This window comes from Gorilla gorilla, chromosome 4, assembly GCF_029281585.2.
Source record: "Gorilla gorilla gorilla isolate KB3781 chromosome 4, NHGRI_mGorGor1-v2.1_pri, whole genome shotgun sequence".
NCBI lineage: Eukaryota > Metazoa > Chordata > Mammalia > Primates > Hominidae > Gorilla > Gorilla gorilla.
In genome coordinates, this window is record NC_073228.2 from 51,483,897 (window position 1) to 51,501,765 (window position 17,869).

The window sequence follows — 17,869 nt, forward strand, 5'->3', positions numbered from 1 at the left end:
GGATTACAGGCATGAGCCACCGCGCCCAGACATTTTTTTTCCTAGTTAAAAACAAAACACAACTTTTTCACATGGGAGACTCCTGGAAGAGGTGGCCTCACTGGACTCCATCAAACATTTAAGGAATAAATAACACTAATCTTACCGAATTTCATGAAATAAAGAGGAAACATTTCCCAGTTTAATTTATGAACAGTATTACTCCATTCTCACACTGTTATAAAGAAATATCTGAGACTGGATAATTTATAAAGGAAGGAGGTGTAATTGAGTCCCAGTTCCACATGGCTGGGGAGGCCTCAGGAAACTTACAATAATGGTGGAAGGGGAAGCAGGCACTTCTTACATGGGGGCAGGTGAGAGAGAGCGTGGGAAGGAGGAACTGTCACACACTTACAAAACCATTAGATTTCCTGAGAACGAACTCACTATCACAAGAACAGTATACGGGAAACTGCCGCCATGATCCAATCATCCAGGTCCCTCCCCTAACACGTGGGGATTTGGGGTTTACAATTTGAGATGAAGTTTGGGTGGGGACGCAGAGCTAAGTCATATTGTGAACCCAGTATGTAACTTGATACCAAAACCTAACAAGATCATTAGAAGAAAAGAAATTTACAGGAAATATTTCTCAAGAACATAGATGGGGGTGGAAATCCATTTGCTAATCCTATCAACTAACTGAATAAAACAATTTACATGAAGGATAATGTAGAGTGACCAAGTTATTCAATATGATTGATCATATTGTAGGGTCACCCAGATAATCCCTCCACTTCCTTCTTTGCCTTGGGAAACAGATTACCTTGACCACCCTGTGGCCCAGCCAGCTGTGTGTTTCCCCTGCAGCTTGAACCCGAGCTAACCCTTGAACATTCCCAGGCACTGTTAAAAGTTATTTAGGTTGTTGCCCAAAACAGTGAAAATCAACCAAGTTGCTGCACGTGGATAGTAGCTCTGGCCCTGAGCCAAATTTCTTAAGGCCTCATGTAAACTCTTATAACCTGTCGCACAAATGTTAAAAGCAACAAGACAACTGCTATAGCAGAGATGCTTGCAAAGTGCTCTGGGAGGAGCCACTTCTCCACATGAGGCAGTTGAACGACGTTTCAGCTGAGTCTTGACATGTGAGTTCATCCAGGAAAGGAATAGCAGAAGAGCATTTGACCAAGAAAATCGTACCTACGAAGCTTGAAGGATGGCTGGAGCTTAGGGTTTGTGAGAGAGAACATCAGGAAGTGAGCCCAGAAAGGTAAATTGGCACCAGGTTAGGGAAGGTCATATTTGCCAAGGTAGAAAGTTTGCATTCCACAAGTGGAGGGCGACAAAAAGCAGGTTTGTATTTTAGGAAAATGATTCTGGCAGCCTAGGTGGATGTTGTAAGGTAAGAGCATAGTATTATGCAAAATAAACTACCGTGTGGTTGTCGGTTTTTTTTTTTTATCATGGCCTTTCATGACGTCTATTTCTTTTTCTCTATTCCCAGTGTTCCTTTCTTCTGGTGATGATATGCTATAGAAATTGTCACGGGTGATTAGCAACTATCTGGGGCTGGTGGCATGGGGGTAAGAAGAATTTATCAAGATAGTTGTAGGTAAAGAAAGGCAGATATATTAGAGAACGTATGCAAATACGTTGCAAGGAAGCAATGGGCAGCACAGCAGAGAAGGGGCTGTCTGCAAGGAGACAAAGGTGTGCTGGAGATTTTACAGGATGGTGCTTGTACTGTGTGCTGAAGAGGGTTTGTGTGGTACTGATAACACTAAGTTTGCAGTGAGCTAAGTTACATTTTTCTATCAGCTGAAGGTCTGTTGATAGCTGGGTGCAGGAATATTGTGCAGGAGGGCTATGTGTCCTGGACCATGAAGAAGGTGAGTCTTATACGTTACCTGCTTTCTTTCTTTGTTTTTTGTTTTTTGTTTTTTTATTTATTTATCACATTGTGCAGGTTAGTTACATATGCATACATGTGCCATGCTGGTGCGCTGCACCCACTAACTTGCTTTCCTCTGGTCCTGCCAGCCTGACTTCTTTTCCCTAAGGAGGACTCCACAGAAATGAATTCTGGGTGATTTCTATATTCTACGATGGAGACTATAGCTATAGATCATTATACAACACTACCTAATTAATCAAGACCAAAATAAATAGTCCTACCTGCAGGACAATAACCAGTAACAAATAATTTACAATTAGAAATTAGTTCCAGACAGAAGGAAATATTTCTTATTTTACCTGCACTTACATGACTGCATTTTAGCTAACTGGAACCTGTGATGGACAACCAAAACATGGGTTTTCTTCACAGATATTTTTCTTTTGACTCATTAGGTTACTGTGAAAAGATGATTTTCTTTCAGAGATTTGTAATTTCTCAGAAGTGTTTTTGAATCCTTGAACTCATATTTGTTGCAGAGCAGCGTCAATATACCATGAGACACTCTAAGAACTTTTTGCATAAGTGTTGATGTGTAAAGAGAATCAATAATTCAAACCCAACTCTGCCCAGGGAGTAATAAATCCTAAGAGACTATTTTAACTCACTTACACATGTTCTTCTGGTTTGGTTTGGTTTGGTTTGGTTTCTACTATCAGCTACCTAGGAAGTAGCACTCAAGATTAGGAGAAAAAATAAGTTTATTCTGGATCAAAAATTTTTTAACTTTTTCAGATTAATGTGTTTTTTTCCTATAATGTTCTTAAAAATTCTAGAGACAATTTTCTCTATGCACCTTTGAAAATGAAATAAAGGTAACGACTAAAACCAAGCAAAGTGAAATAGATTATCCTTCACAATGGAGGTGAAATCCAAGAGATAATTCAAAAAAATTACGTATCTCAAGTTCCTGTCTGTCAGATTTGGCACCAGAGATTTCATCCAGTGGAATTACTGATTTGGAACCTAAATAGAATTTTATTTTCCAAGTTCCAGTATTTTTAATTTTCATGAAATTCAGGCCTTCATAAATAAATAAATAGGAGAAAACAGGCTCTACATCTCAGAAGAAAAGATTCCTGTGGGTTCCTTGCCGCTACTCTGAAGTATAATCATTAAGGAATTCCCAAGAGACTAAAAGGTTATAACTTAGAATTTATATTTCACTCTTATTAGGAATACAGGTCAAATAGTATAACTTATCTAACAATAAGAAATGAGAAATGTGGAGAAGGCAAGTTTCAGGAAATCAAAGATCATAATTCCAGCTCTAACCAATTTATATTTTAGCCTGCAGAAAAACAAGTTATTCCTATCAGTTATGTAAAGTGACTTTTCCATTTGTACGCAGGTAGACATGGTTTGCACACACACAAACACACACACACACTTTAAACCCAATATATAGCTCACTCCTCCAGTCTTTATCAGCACATGCTCTGAGATCACAAAAAGCATTGAAAGATTACTAATCACACTGACCATTTTTATGGTGGTGGCACAAACAGATAATTGTCATTTTGTGAGCTGTAATACTAATTTTAAAAGGGGACACAAGCAATCAATCCACAGAATCAAAATCTGTGGACATATTGTTTTCTTGATTTGTAATGAGTTGTATCTATAATTATTCATTGGCCAAATTTTCTATTTATTTTATTATTCTGTCAAAAGGACAATGCTTCCTATGACGATTTTCTGAAATAAGTGTTTTGTCTTGCACATGGAAATGGTGTGGGTCCTGCTTTGGTAACCTAAAGTTATCCCTATTTTATGAGGCGTAAAACTCTTCCTCAGTAAATAAACAACTCTAATGAGATGTTTGTACGAAAACTGGCACCATCAGTGATAAAGAAAACATCCGGTGCAGTCTGTAAACACCCATTTTGGGGGGTTATAAAACTCTCAGGAGAGGAGAGTTTTGGAGTCAAGGCAACTGAAGTTTTGCAGCCAGTCTCTGTCTTTGCTTCTGGAAGGATGACTTCTGACTGCTCCTCCACACACTGCTCTCCTGAGTCCTGTGGCACGGCTTCCGGTTGTGCACCTGCCTCAAGCTGTTCCGTGGAAACAGCTTGTCTCCCCGGTGCCTGTGCTACATCCCGATGTCAGACTCCAGGCTTCCTATCCAGGTCTCGCGGGCTGACTGGTTGCCTCCTGCCATGCTACTTTACTGGGAGTCGTAATAGTCCCTGCTTGGTGGGGAACTGTGCCTGGTGTGAGGATGGGGTGTTCACCAGCAATGAGAAGGAGACGATGCAGTTCCTGAATGACAGACTTGCCAACTATCTGGAGAAGGTGCGCAGCCTGGAGGAGACCAACGCAGAGCTGGAATCCAGGATCCAAGAACAATGTGAACAGGATATCCCAATGGTGTGCCCGGATTATCAGCGTTACTTCAACACCATTGAAGATCTCCAACAAAAGGTCTGTGTCCTGTTGCCCTAGTGCTCCACCTTCCTGATCTGTGGTTTGCTTTATCTTTCTACTAGAAGGGGCTGTTTTGCAGAAGGAAACCAAGGGAAAGGAAAATTCTAAGAGTTAATGATACATAGGGGAGAGCAACGGACTGAAAGTCAGAAAACCTCAGCATCAGCCCCAGAGCTACCCCGATTACTGAGTGACTATAATAAAGTAACTTGCCTGTAGACTTTTCCTTCATCATCTATAGAATGCAGAAAAACTGTATTGTATCCAAAATCGCTTTTGTACGTGACACTGAACATTTACATTATCTGAACACAGATCATGAAATGCCATCTTTTTAACTACCTAGTAATCATTTTCTTCTCTCCTTCACGAATTTCTATTATTATGGGAGAGGATATACTCATAATACAAACTACTGATGGAGAAAACATTAATGGTGTTCAACTGCCTGGGAATGTTGCCAAATGTCTTATGTTATTAAAAAACTAAACGTTTTTATTTCATTATTTTGTTTCTAAATTGGCTCTGCTTTTTTTCTTCATGAAGTGCCAAGGTTAATAAAAAAAGCAGGCTGAGGGTGATTTTATACTTTCTTATAAAGACTTTCAAAAGATAGCTAATGGCATAGCTGTTGGATAGAAGTTTATTTAGGTTTCTCTCAAAGAATCATTTATCACATAATGACTTGCTTCCCAGATCTTATGCACGAAAGCAGAGAATTCTAGACTTGCTGTACAGCTTGACAACTGCAAACTGGCCACTGATGAATTTAAGTCAAAGTAAGTTTAATTTAATTTAATTTAATTTATTTATTTTGAGAAGGAGTTTCACTCTTGTCACCCGGGCTAGAGCGCAATGGTGCTATCTCGGCTCACTGCAACCTCTGCCTCCTGGGTTCAAGTGGTTCTCCTGCCTCAGCCTCCTGAGTAGCCCGGATTACAGGCAGGCGTGCACCGCCACACCTAGCTAATTTTTGTATTTTTAGTAGAGACAGGGTTTCACCATGTGGGCCAGGCTGGTCTCGAACTCCTGACCTCAGGTGATCTGCCCGCCTTGGCCTCCCAAAGTGCTGGGATTACAGGCATGAGCCACCACGCCCGGCTTTAATTTTAATTTGAAAATAATTTATGGCTCTCTCTCTCTCTCAATCTCTCTCTCTCTCTCTTTCTCTCACACACACACACACACACACACACACAAATATTCTCTATAAAATATTTTAAAGTTAAGAATGTTTTAAAAGCTTGAATTTATCATTACTTAGGAATTAAGAGAAATTATGCACATGGCTTCCTGAAGTCCGTGTGTCAATCCTCCACGTATCCCCACACTTTGCACAGCGTTCAGCAAAGTAAGCGTTGGAATTCTCTTTTGCTGTGAAAGGTACGAGAGTGAACTGTCCCTTCGCCAGCTGTTAGAGGCTGACATCAGCAGCCTGCATGGGATCCTGGAGGAACTGACCCTGTGCAAATCTGATCTGGAGGCCCATGTGGAGTCTCTGAAGGAAGATCTCCTTTGCCTTAAGAAAAACCATGAAGAGGTAAGGAAAGTGGCAACTCCGCTGAAGGACTCCGAGAGTAATGTACTTACATTGACAGATGATCTGTTGATGTTTGTAAATCGAATTTGGGCAGATGTTGTTTAAGCTGGAATAAAACTACTCAAGGCAGGGCCAGGCATGGTGGCTCACGCATGTAATCCGAGCACTTTGGGAGGCTGAGGCAGGAGGATCACAAGGACAGGAGTTCGAGACCAGCCTGACCAATATGATGAAACTTCATCTCTACTAAAAATACAAAAATTAGCTGGGCATGGTGGCAGGCGCCTGTAGTCCTAGCTACTCGGGAGGCTGAGGCAGGAGAATCACTTGAACTCAGGAGGCGGAGGTTGCAGTGAGCCGAGATCTTACCACGCACTCCAGCTTGGGTGACAGGGCGAGACTCCATCTCAAAAAACAAACAAACAAACAAACAAACAAACAAAAACTACTCGAGGCATTATTACTATTCAACCTGATCATTCCAGTGTGTCTCTGATTTAAGGTGTGAAATAACCCCTAGACAGTGCCAGATGAAGGAATCAAACTCTTCTCCTGCCCTTGCCTTTGTGGAGGAGGTAACTTCACAAATGGCTTCCTTTGGAGGCTTTATGCCACCCCTAGCTCCAGTCCACAGGGTATGAAAATCAGGCTGAGGAACAGACTGTGAAGTCCATTTCAAAAAAGGGATAAAGACTGTGCACTATCTGGACCAGTGTTTTTAAATATTCCGTATTTATAAACTTCTAAAAATCATAAAATATACAGCGACTGATATATTGATAAAGCTAGAAAATGAAAAGCTGAATGATGTAACAAAGTACATTTGCTCTTTGAACATTTGTTGATGACAATCATAGCTAACATTTATTGACACCTTACTATGTGTCATAATTAACTTTTATAAGTTAATTATGTGTAGATTGACTCTTCTAGATCTCACAATAACTTTCTGGAAAAATGTCCAATTATTATGTCCATTTTACAGATGAAGAAACTGAGGCCCTTCTAAGTGGTGAAAAGAGATTCAGCCCAGGCAACCTGAATCAAAATCTCACACTTTTACCCACTGCTCCAAAAAACAGAAGTAGAATGCCATTGGATGTCAAATGGATTTTTCCCCACCATTCTGTGACATTCTTTACACCATCCCACTTTCAGGAAGTCAACTTGCTTCGTGGACAGCTTGGCGACCGCCTCAGTGTGGAGCTGGACACTGCCCCCACCCTTGACCTCAACAGGGTCCTGGATGAGATGCGCTGTCAGTATGAAACGGTGCTTGCCAACAATCGCAGAGAAGCTGAAGAATGGTTGGCTGTTCAGGTCAGTACCCAGATTGAAAAAATGTCAGGCTTACAGACTTCTGCCTTTTTTGAATTCTCTAATGGTGTCTGTGTTTCAGACAGAAGAGCTGAATCAGCAGCAACTGTCCAGCGCGGAGCAGCTGCAGGGCTGCCAGACGGAGATCTTGGAACTGAAACGCACAGCCAGTGCTCTGGAAATTGAACTCCAAGCACAGCAAAGCCTGGTGCGTGAGACAAAGGCAGTGTCCGTTGTGTCACTGATAAGTCAGGCCCTGAGATGTTAAGCCCTCTTCCATATCGGAGGATCACATTTCCTTGCCTTTCCCGAGTACTGCCGTTTACCCAGCTATTAATAGAAGCAGAAGTGACAGGTCCACAGCTTGTCCTCTAAGATGCCTTACCTTCACTCCTGGGCTTGAGTCTGATGCTGCAGCAGCCTCCAGAGACAGGGAGGGAGAAGCAGAGCTGGAGAGAAACCTCTGGGCCATGGTCGCTTAAGCATTCCGGCAGGTTTTAATTCTCATTTGATTCAGGCCAGTTTTCCAGGCTCACTGTTATATCTAAAACAAAGAACCATTTTCAACATTTCATCCTACAGTTTCCCAGGATCTACACTTCAACCTTATCCTTCACTGCACCACCCCCGACTCAAGCAACAGGAACACCATGCGTTCAAGATGACATGAACCAGTTCTGGTCAAGCACCACTGTGTGCATGTCATTAGGCCCTGCGGAGAACACCTAGAAGAACGATAGCTGAGCATTCATCCTGTGAGAGGCACTATGCTCACTTAAGGCTCACAGTAACTTTACCGGATAGATACCTTTATCCCATGACACAGATAAGGAAAACTGAGACTCAGATTAAGTAACTTGCAAAGGATGCAATTCTAAGAGGCAAACTTGGAAGCTGAGTTCAGCCAGTTGAATCCCAGAGTCTCTTCTCTCTCTCTTTTTAAATTTATTTTTATTGATATATAATATGCGTAAATTTTTTTTACGTAGATGTGATATTTTGTTACATGCATAGAATGTGTAATGATCAAGTCAGGATATTTAGAGCATCCATCACCTCAAGTATTTATCATTTCTATGTGTTGGGAGCATTTCAAGTCCTCTCATGTAGCTATTTTGAAATGCACAGTGTATTGTTGTTAACTGTAGTCACCCTTCTCTGCTGTCCAACATGAAAACGTATTCCTTCTGTCTAACTGTATGTTTGCACCCATTAACCAACCTCTCTTCATCCCCTTACCACACATATGCCCGTCCCAGCCTCTGGTATCCAGAGACTCTTCTCTTAACAGCACTATACTACCCCTCCCTGCCAAGAGCCCAAACTCAATCTTTCCTCTCATATGTTGTGGATAGTCCTTAAACTTCACAAATATGTCATGTATTGCTGTAGTCATAGTGGTGGTAGTGATAGTTGACACGTAGAACAGTGGCAGTATGGCTGGCACTGTTCTAAATGCTTTACACACATTAACTCTTTTTTTTTTTGGACGGAGACTCGCTCTGTCACCCAGGCTGGAGTGCAGTGGCATGATCTTGACTCACTGCAAGCTTTGCCTCCCGGGTTCACACCATTCTCCTGAGTAGCTGGGACTACAGGCGCCCACCACCGTACCCAGCTAATTTGTTATATTTTTAGTAGAGACGGGGTTTCACCGTGTTAGCCAGGATGGTCTCAATCTTCCGACCTTGCGATCCGCCCGCCTCGGCCTCCCAAAGTGCTGGGATTACAGGCGTGAGCCACCGCGCCCAGCCCGCATATTAACTCTTAATCTTCACAACCGTCTAATGAAACAGATACTTTGTATTCTCCACTATACAGAGAATAAAACTGAGACTCACAGAAGCTAAATAATTTGCCAGTGGTCACATAGCTAGAAAAGGGTAAGCAGGAATTTGAAAGTAGGCACTCTGGCCCAAGAGACTGCACTTCGTGGTCCTTTGGACAATGTTTCCTCCCGCAGACAGAATATCTGGAATGCACCGTGGCAGAAACCGAGGCCCAGTACAGCTCCCAGCTGGCCCAGATTCAGTGCCTGATCGATAACGTGGAGAACCAGCTGGCCGAGATCCGCTACGACCTGGAGCGACAGAACCAGGAGTACCAGGTGCTCCTGGATGTGAAGGCCCGGCTGGAGGGTGAGATCAACACGTACCAGGGCCTGCTGGACAGCGAGGACAGCAGGCAAGTTCCACAGTTACTCATGAAATCCCCCAGAGTCACAAAGAGGCTGATGTAAAAGAATCCTGTTTCCCCAAAGTCTGGACAAGTTCAGACCTCCCCAGTGTGTTTAGGGATCTTCTTAAAAGAGTGCTGAAAAGTGGCTGAGGTTAAGAACATGACACTAGAGATATTTTAAAAATATTCTAAAGGCATATTAATTATTAGTGTAACATTTCATGCTGGCATCTCCCTTTGTTCCTGTTTTCCACTAAAGGAAAATCAGGAATAGGCCTAAGATAACATTTGCAAAATCAAGAAAAAATATAAAATACTATTCAACTGCCACTGCTACAGTGAACATGAAGTGGCAAGTCGGGGTGCAGAGAAGAAACAGGCTTCAGTCAATGCTATTGTGCAGAGGTTTTTTCAGAACATAATTTGTAGGGCAAATTTTGACACGGTTTTTCTGAGTTGCCATTTTATCAAGATTCCCTTGTTAAGCTTGGTTGAAACTCGATTTTTCCCCAGGCTTTCCTGTAGCCCATGTTCGACCACATGCACCTCGAGCAACACTTGTGAGCCATGCTCAGCCTATGTCATCTGCACTGTTGAAAACTGCTGTTTGTGAATGTTAAGGACAGCAGGTAGAGGAATCAAAGCCAGCAGCATCCTAGAAAGGAGATGGGGCTTCAACCAGGGACATCCAAACCGGAAGCACAAATCCAGGAGGCTCTCATATCCTGGAATTGCCCTCCAGGTATCCTCAATCTTTCTGCTTTACTATTTCCTCTCCTTCCGGCTTATTTGTGGTATACTGGAAGCCCATAAAGCATTCTTGCTCATCTCCAAATAAAACGTGTTTTATTCCTTTAGCATGGTAAATATAGCTCTATGGCTGATTACTGTTGATAGAATATTCATTTTATGGCAAGGAAATCATCTAAACCCATAACCATAGTTTCAATGTACATAAACCCAGGCTGAAAATATTTTTTAACTCCTCAAATACAAATAAATTAATGAACCCATGAGAAATGTCATATATCTTAGAAAATAGTTGTGTGTATCTTTCTGAGGAAAAATATTAGGAATAAAATATGATAAAATGTATTTTTTGATTATAAAAGTACTAGATTCTCTTTTTTTAAATTTGGCTCATTAAAAGGGAAAAGGTCACTTATGATTTCATCTTCCAAACAGCCATAGTCAATGTTTTGGGGTACTTTCTTCCAGTTTTCTTTCTTATGATAGATTTTTCCACACAGCTATAATCATACTAACATATGCACACACTTGTGTAATCTTTCTTTCATTTATGTCATCTAAGCATTTTTAATTCTAATAAAAACATAAGATTGTATTGTAGCCATCCCTTTTTTTTTTTTTTTTTTTTGAGACAGACTCTCGCTGTGTCACCCAGGCTGGAGTGCAGTCACACTATCTGGGCTCACTGCAACCTCCGCCTCCTGGGTTCAAGCGATTCTCCTGCCTCAGCCTCCCAAGTAGCTGGGACTACAGGTGTGTGCCACCACACCAGGCTAATTTTTTTTTTTTTTTAGTAGAGACAGGGTTTCACCGTGTTAGCCAGGATGGTCTCAATCTCTTGACCTTGTGATCCACCAGCTTCAGCCTCCCAAAGTGCTGGGATTACAGGTGTGAGCCACTGCACCCAGCCTGTAGCCATCATTTTACTGGTTGCATAATGTACCATAAGGTACATTGATCTGTTATTGGACATTTAGGTTATAAGAATAATTATTCTCATATATTTAAAAAACAAGGTAGAGAACTTCCAGAATGATGTATATTTCCATATTCCTCCTCCTAAAAACCCTGGAAATTACATATCAAATAAACATAAGAGGACTCTGAAAGGTAGAAGAAGAAGCCAAACCACCTAAAGATGTTGAGACTCCAGGAGTGACACTGTGGTGGGCTCCCTGGATTAGCTTTTTATCTCATATATCCCAGAGGGGGAGCTGGAGAAACCAACAACCAGAAACACCAACAGGTGCAGACAAAACAAACAAACAAACAAACAAACAGAAAGAGCTCGCTCTGCTTAAAGAACCAGAAAAGAGGCAGCCTAGAAAGGCGGAAAACCTTTAGACAATAACCACTCAACTCAGCCAAACACCACAGAAAATATCACTTCACCCACCCATATCCACACAAGGAAAGGCCAGGTGGGGAGTCCAGACTTCTATCCTTCCCAGGCTGTAATAAGGCACTCAAACTTCACCACTGGGGTGGAATCAGGGAAGGCTAAGTGAGAGATCCAGGACTTTCATTCCTACTATGAGACATGGAAGCACTCCCTGTCCCACCATCATGGTGTCAGTGGAGACCACACGGGAAGCCTGGACTTAACTCTACAGGCTGCAGTGAGGCTCTTCTTTTCTCCTCTGGGGTTAGTGTCACAAGAGTCCTACTGGACAGTCAGAACTCTTTCCCTCCTCCAGCAGTACCAAGGCCACCCCCATGCAGTGTCAGTGGAAGCTGCATGGGAGCAATAACAAGATATTCCTGCCCCTCCTGGCCAGGGTGGTATCAGCAGAGGCCAGGTAAGGAGTCTAAAATCCTCCCTCCCAGCAGTGATGAGGGGGGCTCTCCCCTTGGGTGTCAATAGGGGCAAAGTGGAGAGAACCTGTATTTCTACTCCCACCTGGTAGGAATGAAGCAGTGTCCCCCTTCCCCTACCAAAACAGTGTCAGAGGAGACCTGCTAGAACATAAGATTAAATAGTATCCTGAATCTCATAACATAATGCCCCAATGCCCAGGTTTCAATCAACAATTGCTCTTTATACCAAGGATCATAAAATCTCAACTTACATGAAAAAAGATGATCAACAAATTCAAACATCAGGAGGAAAAAGATGTTAGAATTAACTGACAAGGGTTTTTAACTTTTTATTTGTTATTTTTCTGGGTACATAGATGTATATATTTATGGGGTACATGAGATGATTTGACACAGGCATGCAATGTGTAATAATCACATGGAGAATGGGGTGTCCATCCCCTCAAGCATGTATCTTTGGTGTTACAAACATCCAGTTACACTATTTTACTTATTGACAATGATTTTTAAACAGTCATCATAAAAATGCTTCAGTAAGCAATGCTTCAATAAACTCTTACAACAAATGCAAAAATAGAGAAGACTCAATGAAGAAGAAGATGGAAAGACTCCAGTGGAAATTTCAGAACTGAAACATACCATAGAACCAAAATAGAAACCTCAATGGAGATGGGCTTAACAGCAGAATGCAGGCCAGAGAGGAAAACATCAGGGAATTTGATGATACAATAATAGACATCATCGGACCTGAAAAACAGAAAAAAAAATAGTGTTAAAAAGATAGAGTCTCAGGGAATTTTGGGGCTATATCAAACGATCTAACATTCATGTCAGCGGAGTTCTGTAAGGGAGGAGAAAAAGTGAAGCCAAAAACATTTGAAGGAATAAACACTGAAAATTTACAAATATGGCAAAAGACAAAAACCTACAGATTCCAGAAACCAAGCAAACCCCAAAAATGATAAACCCTAAGAAATCTACACCAGGAAATATCATATTCAAACTTTTGAAAGCTAAAGACAAAAAAAATTATGAAAGCAGTGAGAGACAAATGACACCTTACCAATAGAAGAAAACAATTTAATTGATGGCAGGTATGTCACCATAAACCATGGAAGCCAATATGAAGTAGTACAATAGTTTTCAAATGCTAAAAGAAAAAAAAAAAACTGTCGGCCAGGCGTGGTGACTCACACCTGTAATCCCAGCACTTTGGGAGGCCAAGGAGGACGGATTACAAGGTCAAGAGATCGAGACCATCCTGGCCAACATGGTGAAACCCCATCTCTACTAAAAATACAAAAATTAGCTGGGTGCGGTGGCGGGCACCTGTAATCCCAGCTACTCGGGAGACTGAGGCAGGAGAATTGCTTGAACCTGGGAGGCGGAGGTTGCAGTGAGCAGAGATCCTGCCACTGCACTCCAGCCTGGGTGACAGAGCAAGACAAAAAAAGAAAAAAGGAAGGAAGGAAGGGAGGGAGAGAGGGAGGGAGAGAGGGAGGGAGAGAGGGAGGGAGGGAAGGAAAGGAAAGAGAAACAGAGAGAGAGAGAGAGAAAGAAAGAAAGAAAGAAAGAGAAAGAAGAGAAGAGAAGGAAGGAAGGAAGGAAAGAAGGAAAAAGAAAAGAGAAAAGAAAAGAAGAAAAGAAAGGAGGGAGGGAGGGATGGAACGAAGGAAGGAGGGAGGGAGGGAGGAAGGGAAGGAAGGAAGGAAAAGAAGAAGGAAAGGAAGGAAGGAATGAAGGAAGGGAGGGAGGGAAGGAAGGAAGGAAGGAAAAGAAGAAGGAAAGGAAGGAAGGAAGGAAGGAAGGAAGAAAGAAAGAAAGAAAGAGAGAGAGAAAGAAACTGTCAACCCAGATTTATATACCCTTTGAAAATATCGTTCAGAAAACCAAAGAGAAATCAAGACATTCTCAGATGAAGGAAACTTAAAAGATGTGGCCAGCAAACCAACCTAAAACAATGACTAAGGAAAATTCCCTAAACACAAACGAAACTATAAAATAAGGAAACTTGGAAGATCAGACAGGAAAAAATATTAAAAAAATTAATATATGATTAATTTAAATAAATTTCTTTCTCTTCCTGAGTTTTCTAAATTATGTTCCATGGTTGAGGCAAGAAGTATAACACTGTCTGATGTGGTTCTCAATATATGTGTAGAAAATATTTAAGACAATTATATTAAAATGGAGGCGAGTAAAGGAATATAAACAAAGGTGAGTTTTCCACACTTCACTTAAACTGATAAAACGTTAACACTGGTAGACTATGGTAAGCTATGCATACAGCATGAAATACCCAGAGCAACTATTTAAAAAGCTATGCCAATAGGTATACTAAAAAACACTATAGATAAATCAAAATGGAACTCTAAAGCATATTCAAGTAACCCACAGAAAGGCAGGAAAAAGAATACAGAGAAACAAACAAAAAACAGAATGAACAAACAGAATACAGTAAATACAATACAGGCTAAATATAGAAAATTACAGCAAATGGAAAGAGTCTAAAGACATAGAAAAAAGACAGATCTTGGCAGAGTGGATAAAAAAAGCATGATCCAACTGTACGATACATTCTGCAAAAAGCTAAATATAACAATATAGGTAGGTTGAAAGTAAAAGGATTGAAGAGATGCACAATTGTTCATAGCAGCTTTGTTTGTAATAGCCAAAAACTAGAGATCACAGAAATGTCCTAAAGATCTCAAGGCCATCATGCCGAGTGAAAAAGGGCAATTCAAAGGGCCATATATTTGATAATTCTATGTATATAACGTTCTTGAAATGACACAATTATAAGAATGGAGAACAAATTAGGCATAGGACAAAGGAAAGCTCTGTGGTGATTGAATAGTTCCATATTTTGATTGCACCACCCATGTGAAGAAAACATACATGTGGCCGGGTGCGGTGGCACACTCCTCTAACCCCAGCACTTTGGGAGGCTGAGGCAGGCAGATCACAAGGTCAGGAGTTTGAGACCAGCCTGGCCAACATGGTGAAACCCCGTCTCCACTAAAAATACAAAAATTAACCAGGCATAGTGGTGCACGCATGTAATCCCAGCTACTTGGGAGGCTGAGGCAGGAGAATTGCTTGAACCCAGGAGGTGGAGGTTGCAGTGAGCCGAGATCGCGCCACTGCACTCCAGCCTGGGCGACAGAGTGAGACTCTGTCTCAAAAAAAAAAAAAAAAAAAAAGTGCCCACGATTCAGAAATCTAATATTTACAATACTAGATTTAATATTTTAAATATTTAATCTATGTAAATTTAATATTTACAATTCATGGATTCCTCACTGGCTCTACAGAGGCAGATAAGGCCTTCCTATCACTCAGCTACTGGTCTCAGGCTGGCCCCAGTGCCCATTCTTCCTATGTTGTGCACAACCCCTTTCTCAGAAAGACATGGGCAAAGCTGTCAAGAGAACTTTCTATCACTTCCAGATTCGATCTTCCAGACAGTGTGGACTTGAGTTTTTACAGCTGAGATTCTCCAAAATGACACTCAAAAAAAGAAAAGAGAAGAGAGAAGCACTTCTAGAACAGCTGCCTTCTCAGTGCCTGGGGCAGGGAAGAGACAGCCCAAAGATCTTGAACCAGAAAACAAAGCCTTGATAATACCCTGCCTAACTGCAAAGGGGCAAGAGAGGGTAAGCCTCCCATGTGCCCAAAAGGAGAGGAGAACCAGATATGCGTGAGCCCGAGTCTCTTCCAGAACAGCCTTGAAACACACAGATGAGGAAAGGTAGAGGGAACCCCCACAATAAATGTGCAGTGGGGGGACGGGGCAGGAAGAGCTTGGGGAATAGCAAAGGATGCAGTTGGGCTAGAATGTATAGAGTGGGTCGGGGGTCCTGGAATATGAGGTAAAGTCAGCTGGGTCAAGATTGTGGAGGGTCTTGGTTGCCAGGCAAACAAGAATTTGAGCCTTGCTCTGTCTGTAGGAAGGTTGAACATTTCTGCACCGGCAATGGAGCTATATGAAGGTAGATAAAGAAGATCTCCAAAGTGGAGTATGTGGTAAAGTAATTTACAGGCTAGCCAGATTGACAAAAGTTAACAAATGACCTGGTGGTAGAAAAATAAAGACAATAAGTACCCACTATTCTGTCAAAAGGTTTGGTAATGAAAAGAAGGCAGAAGCCACCTTCATGGAAGAGGTGCCTCATGGTTACGGATCAGACATTGTAGGATCAGTTAACAGACGTGCTTATAGGGAAAGAAAAAATGATCCAGTAGTAAAGAAGACATGAAAGAGGCAAGAAAAGGGGGAGCATAATGGATGAAATGTGGCCCTGAAGAAATCAAAAGGGAATCAGCCAAGGAAGGAACAACTCTGCATGTGAGACACAAGAGGAAAAGAATAAAAATTATTAGAAAGGTATGGAGGCAGAAAAAAAGTCTAAGAAACTAACGAAGCAGAAACAGTTTTGCGGACAATTTTTCTAATGATTCTAAAAGGGACACATTCAATTTGTGGAATTTGTGGAATAAAAACAAGAAAATAATATTCATCAATTGTAGGGGTGGGTTGCCCCTACACACCTGTGGGTCTTTCTCGTAAGGTGGAACGAGAGACTTAGGAAAGAAAAAGACACAGAGACAAAGTATAGAGAAAGAAATAAGGGGACCCGGGGGACCAGCGTTCAGCATATGGAGGATCCCGCCAGCCTCTGAGTTCCCTTAGTATTTATTGGTCATTCGTGGGTGCTTAAAAAAAAGGGGGTTGTGTCAGGGTCACAAGACAATAGTGGGGAGAGGGTCAGCAGACAAACACGTGAACAAAGGTCTTTGCATCATAGACAATGTAAAGGATTAAGTGCTGTGCTTTTAGATATGCATACACATAAACATCTCAATGCTTTACAAAGCAGTATTGCTGCCCGCAGGTCCCACCTCCAGCCCTAAGGCGGTTTTTCCCTATCTCAGTAGATGGAGCATACAATCGGGTTTTATACCGAGACATTCCATTGCCCAGGGACAGGCAGGAGACAGATGCCTTCCTCTTGTCTCAACTGCAAGAGGCATGCCTTCCTCTTATACTAATCCTCCTCAGCACAGACCCTTTATGGGTGTCGGGCTGGGGGACGGTCAGGTCTTTCCCTTCCCACGAGGCCATATTTCAGACTATCACATGGGGAGAAACCTTGGACAGTACCTGGCTTTCCTAGGCAGAGGTCCCTGCGGCCTTCCGCAGTTTTTGTGTCCCTGGGTACTTGAGATTAGGGAGTGGTGATGACTCTTAAGGAGCATGCTGCCTTCAAGCATCTGTTTAACAAAGCACATCTTGCACCGCCCTTAATCCATTTAACTCTGAGTTGACACAGCACATGTTTCAGAGAGCAGGGGGTTGGGGGTAAGGTTATAGATTAACAGAATCTCAAGGCAGAGGAATTTTTCTTAGTACAGAACAAAATGGAGTCTCCTATGTCTACTTCTTTCTATACAGACACAGCAACAATCTGATCTCTCTTGCTTTTCCCCACAATCAATAACTATAAAATGCAAAGAATTTCACTGCTAACCTCTTGATTTATTTACTTTCAGTATTTTTCATACATTTTCAAACTAATGGACTATTTCAAACACTGCTATTTTATGGAGTCGAATTTATCGAATTTTTTACAGGTTCTTAATTTCAAGTCACTGTTACAAAGGCCCTCCTCATCTGAATTTGTAAAAGTATTCTCCTATATTTTCTTTTAGTACATTTATGATTTTCACTTTTCACATTTGAATCTTTGATCCATTTGTAATTTAAGTATATAGATAAAGTAGTGAACATTCATGCAGCTGCACAGTTGTATCAAATCTTAACTTTTTATGTTAACTCCACTTTATTGAGATATAATTTTCAGACAATAAGATGCATCAATTGAAAGTGCGCAGGTCAG

At 41.6% G+C, this 17,869-nt stretch overlaps 1 protein-coding gene and 1 long non-coding RNA gene across 2 annotated transcripts in view; one reads left to right on the forward strand and one right to left on the reverse strand.

Annotated features, from left to right (window-relative positions):
- Positions 1 to 3,835: 3,835 nt before the first annotated feature.
- On the forward strand, positions 3,836 to 10,496 carry KRT40 (keratin 40). Its single transcript, XM_004041788.5, has 7 exons — positions 3,836 to 4,363; positions 5,063 to 5,145; positions 5,750 to 5,906; positions 7,065 to 7,226; positions 7,306 to 7,431; positions 9,187 to 9,407; positions 9,915 to 10,496. The coding sequence occupies exons 1-7, from the start codon at positions 3,917 to 3,919 to the stop codon at positions 10,012 to 10,014; spliced, it is 1,296 nt and encodes a 431-aa protein (XP_004041836.2). The 5' UTR covers positions 3,836 to 3,916; the 3' UTR covers positions 10,015 to 10,496.
- LOC134758528 (uncharacterized) overlaps positions 6,357 to 17,869 on the reverse strand; it is a 64,384-nt gene continuing 52,871 nt past the window's right edge. The window contains exons 5-6 of the long non-coding RNA XR_010133807.1: positions 12,609 to 12,716; positions 6,357 to 7,767 (exon numbers count right to left, since the gene is read on the reverse strand). This is a non-coding gene — a long non-coding RNA (uncharacterized lncRNA). The remainder of the gene's footprint in view (positions 7,768 to 12,608; positions 12,717 to 17,869) is intronic.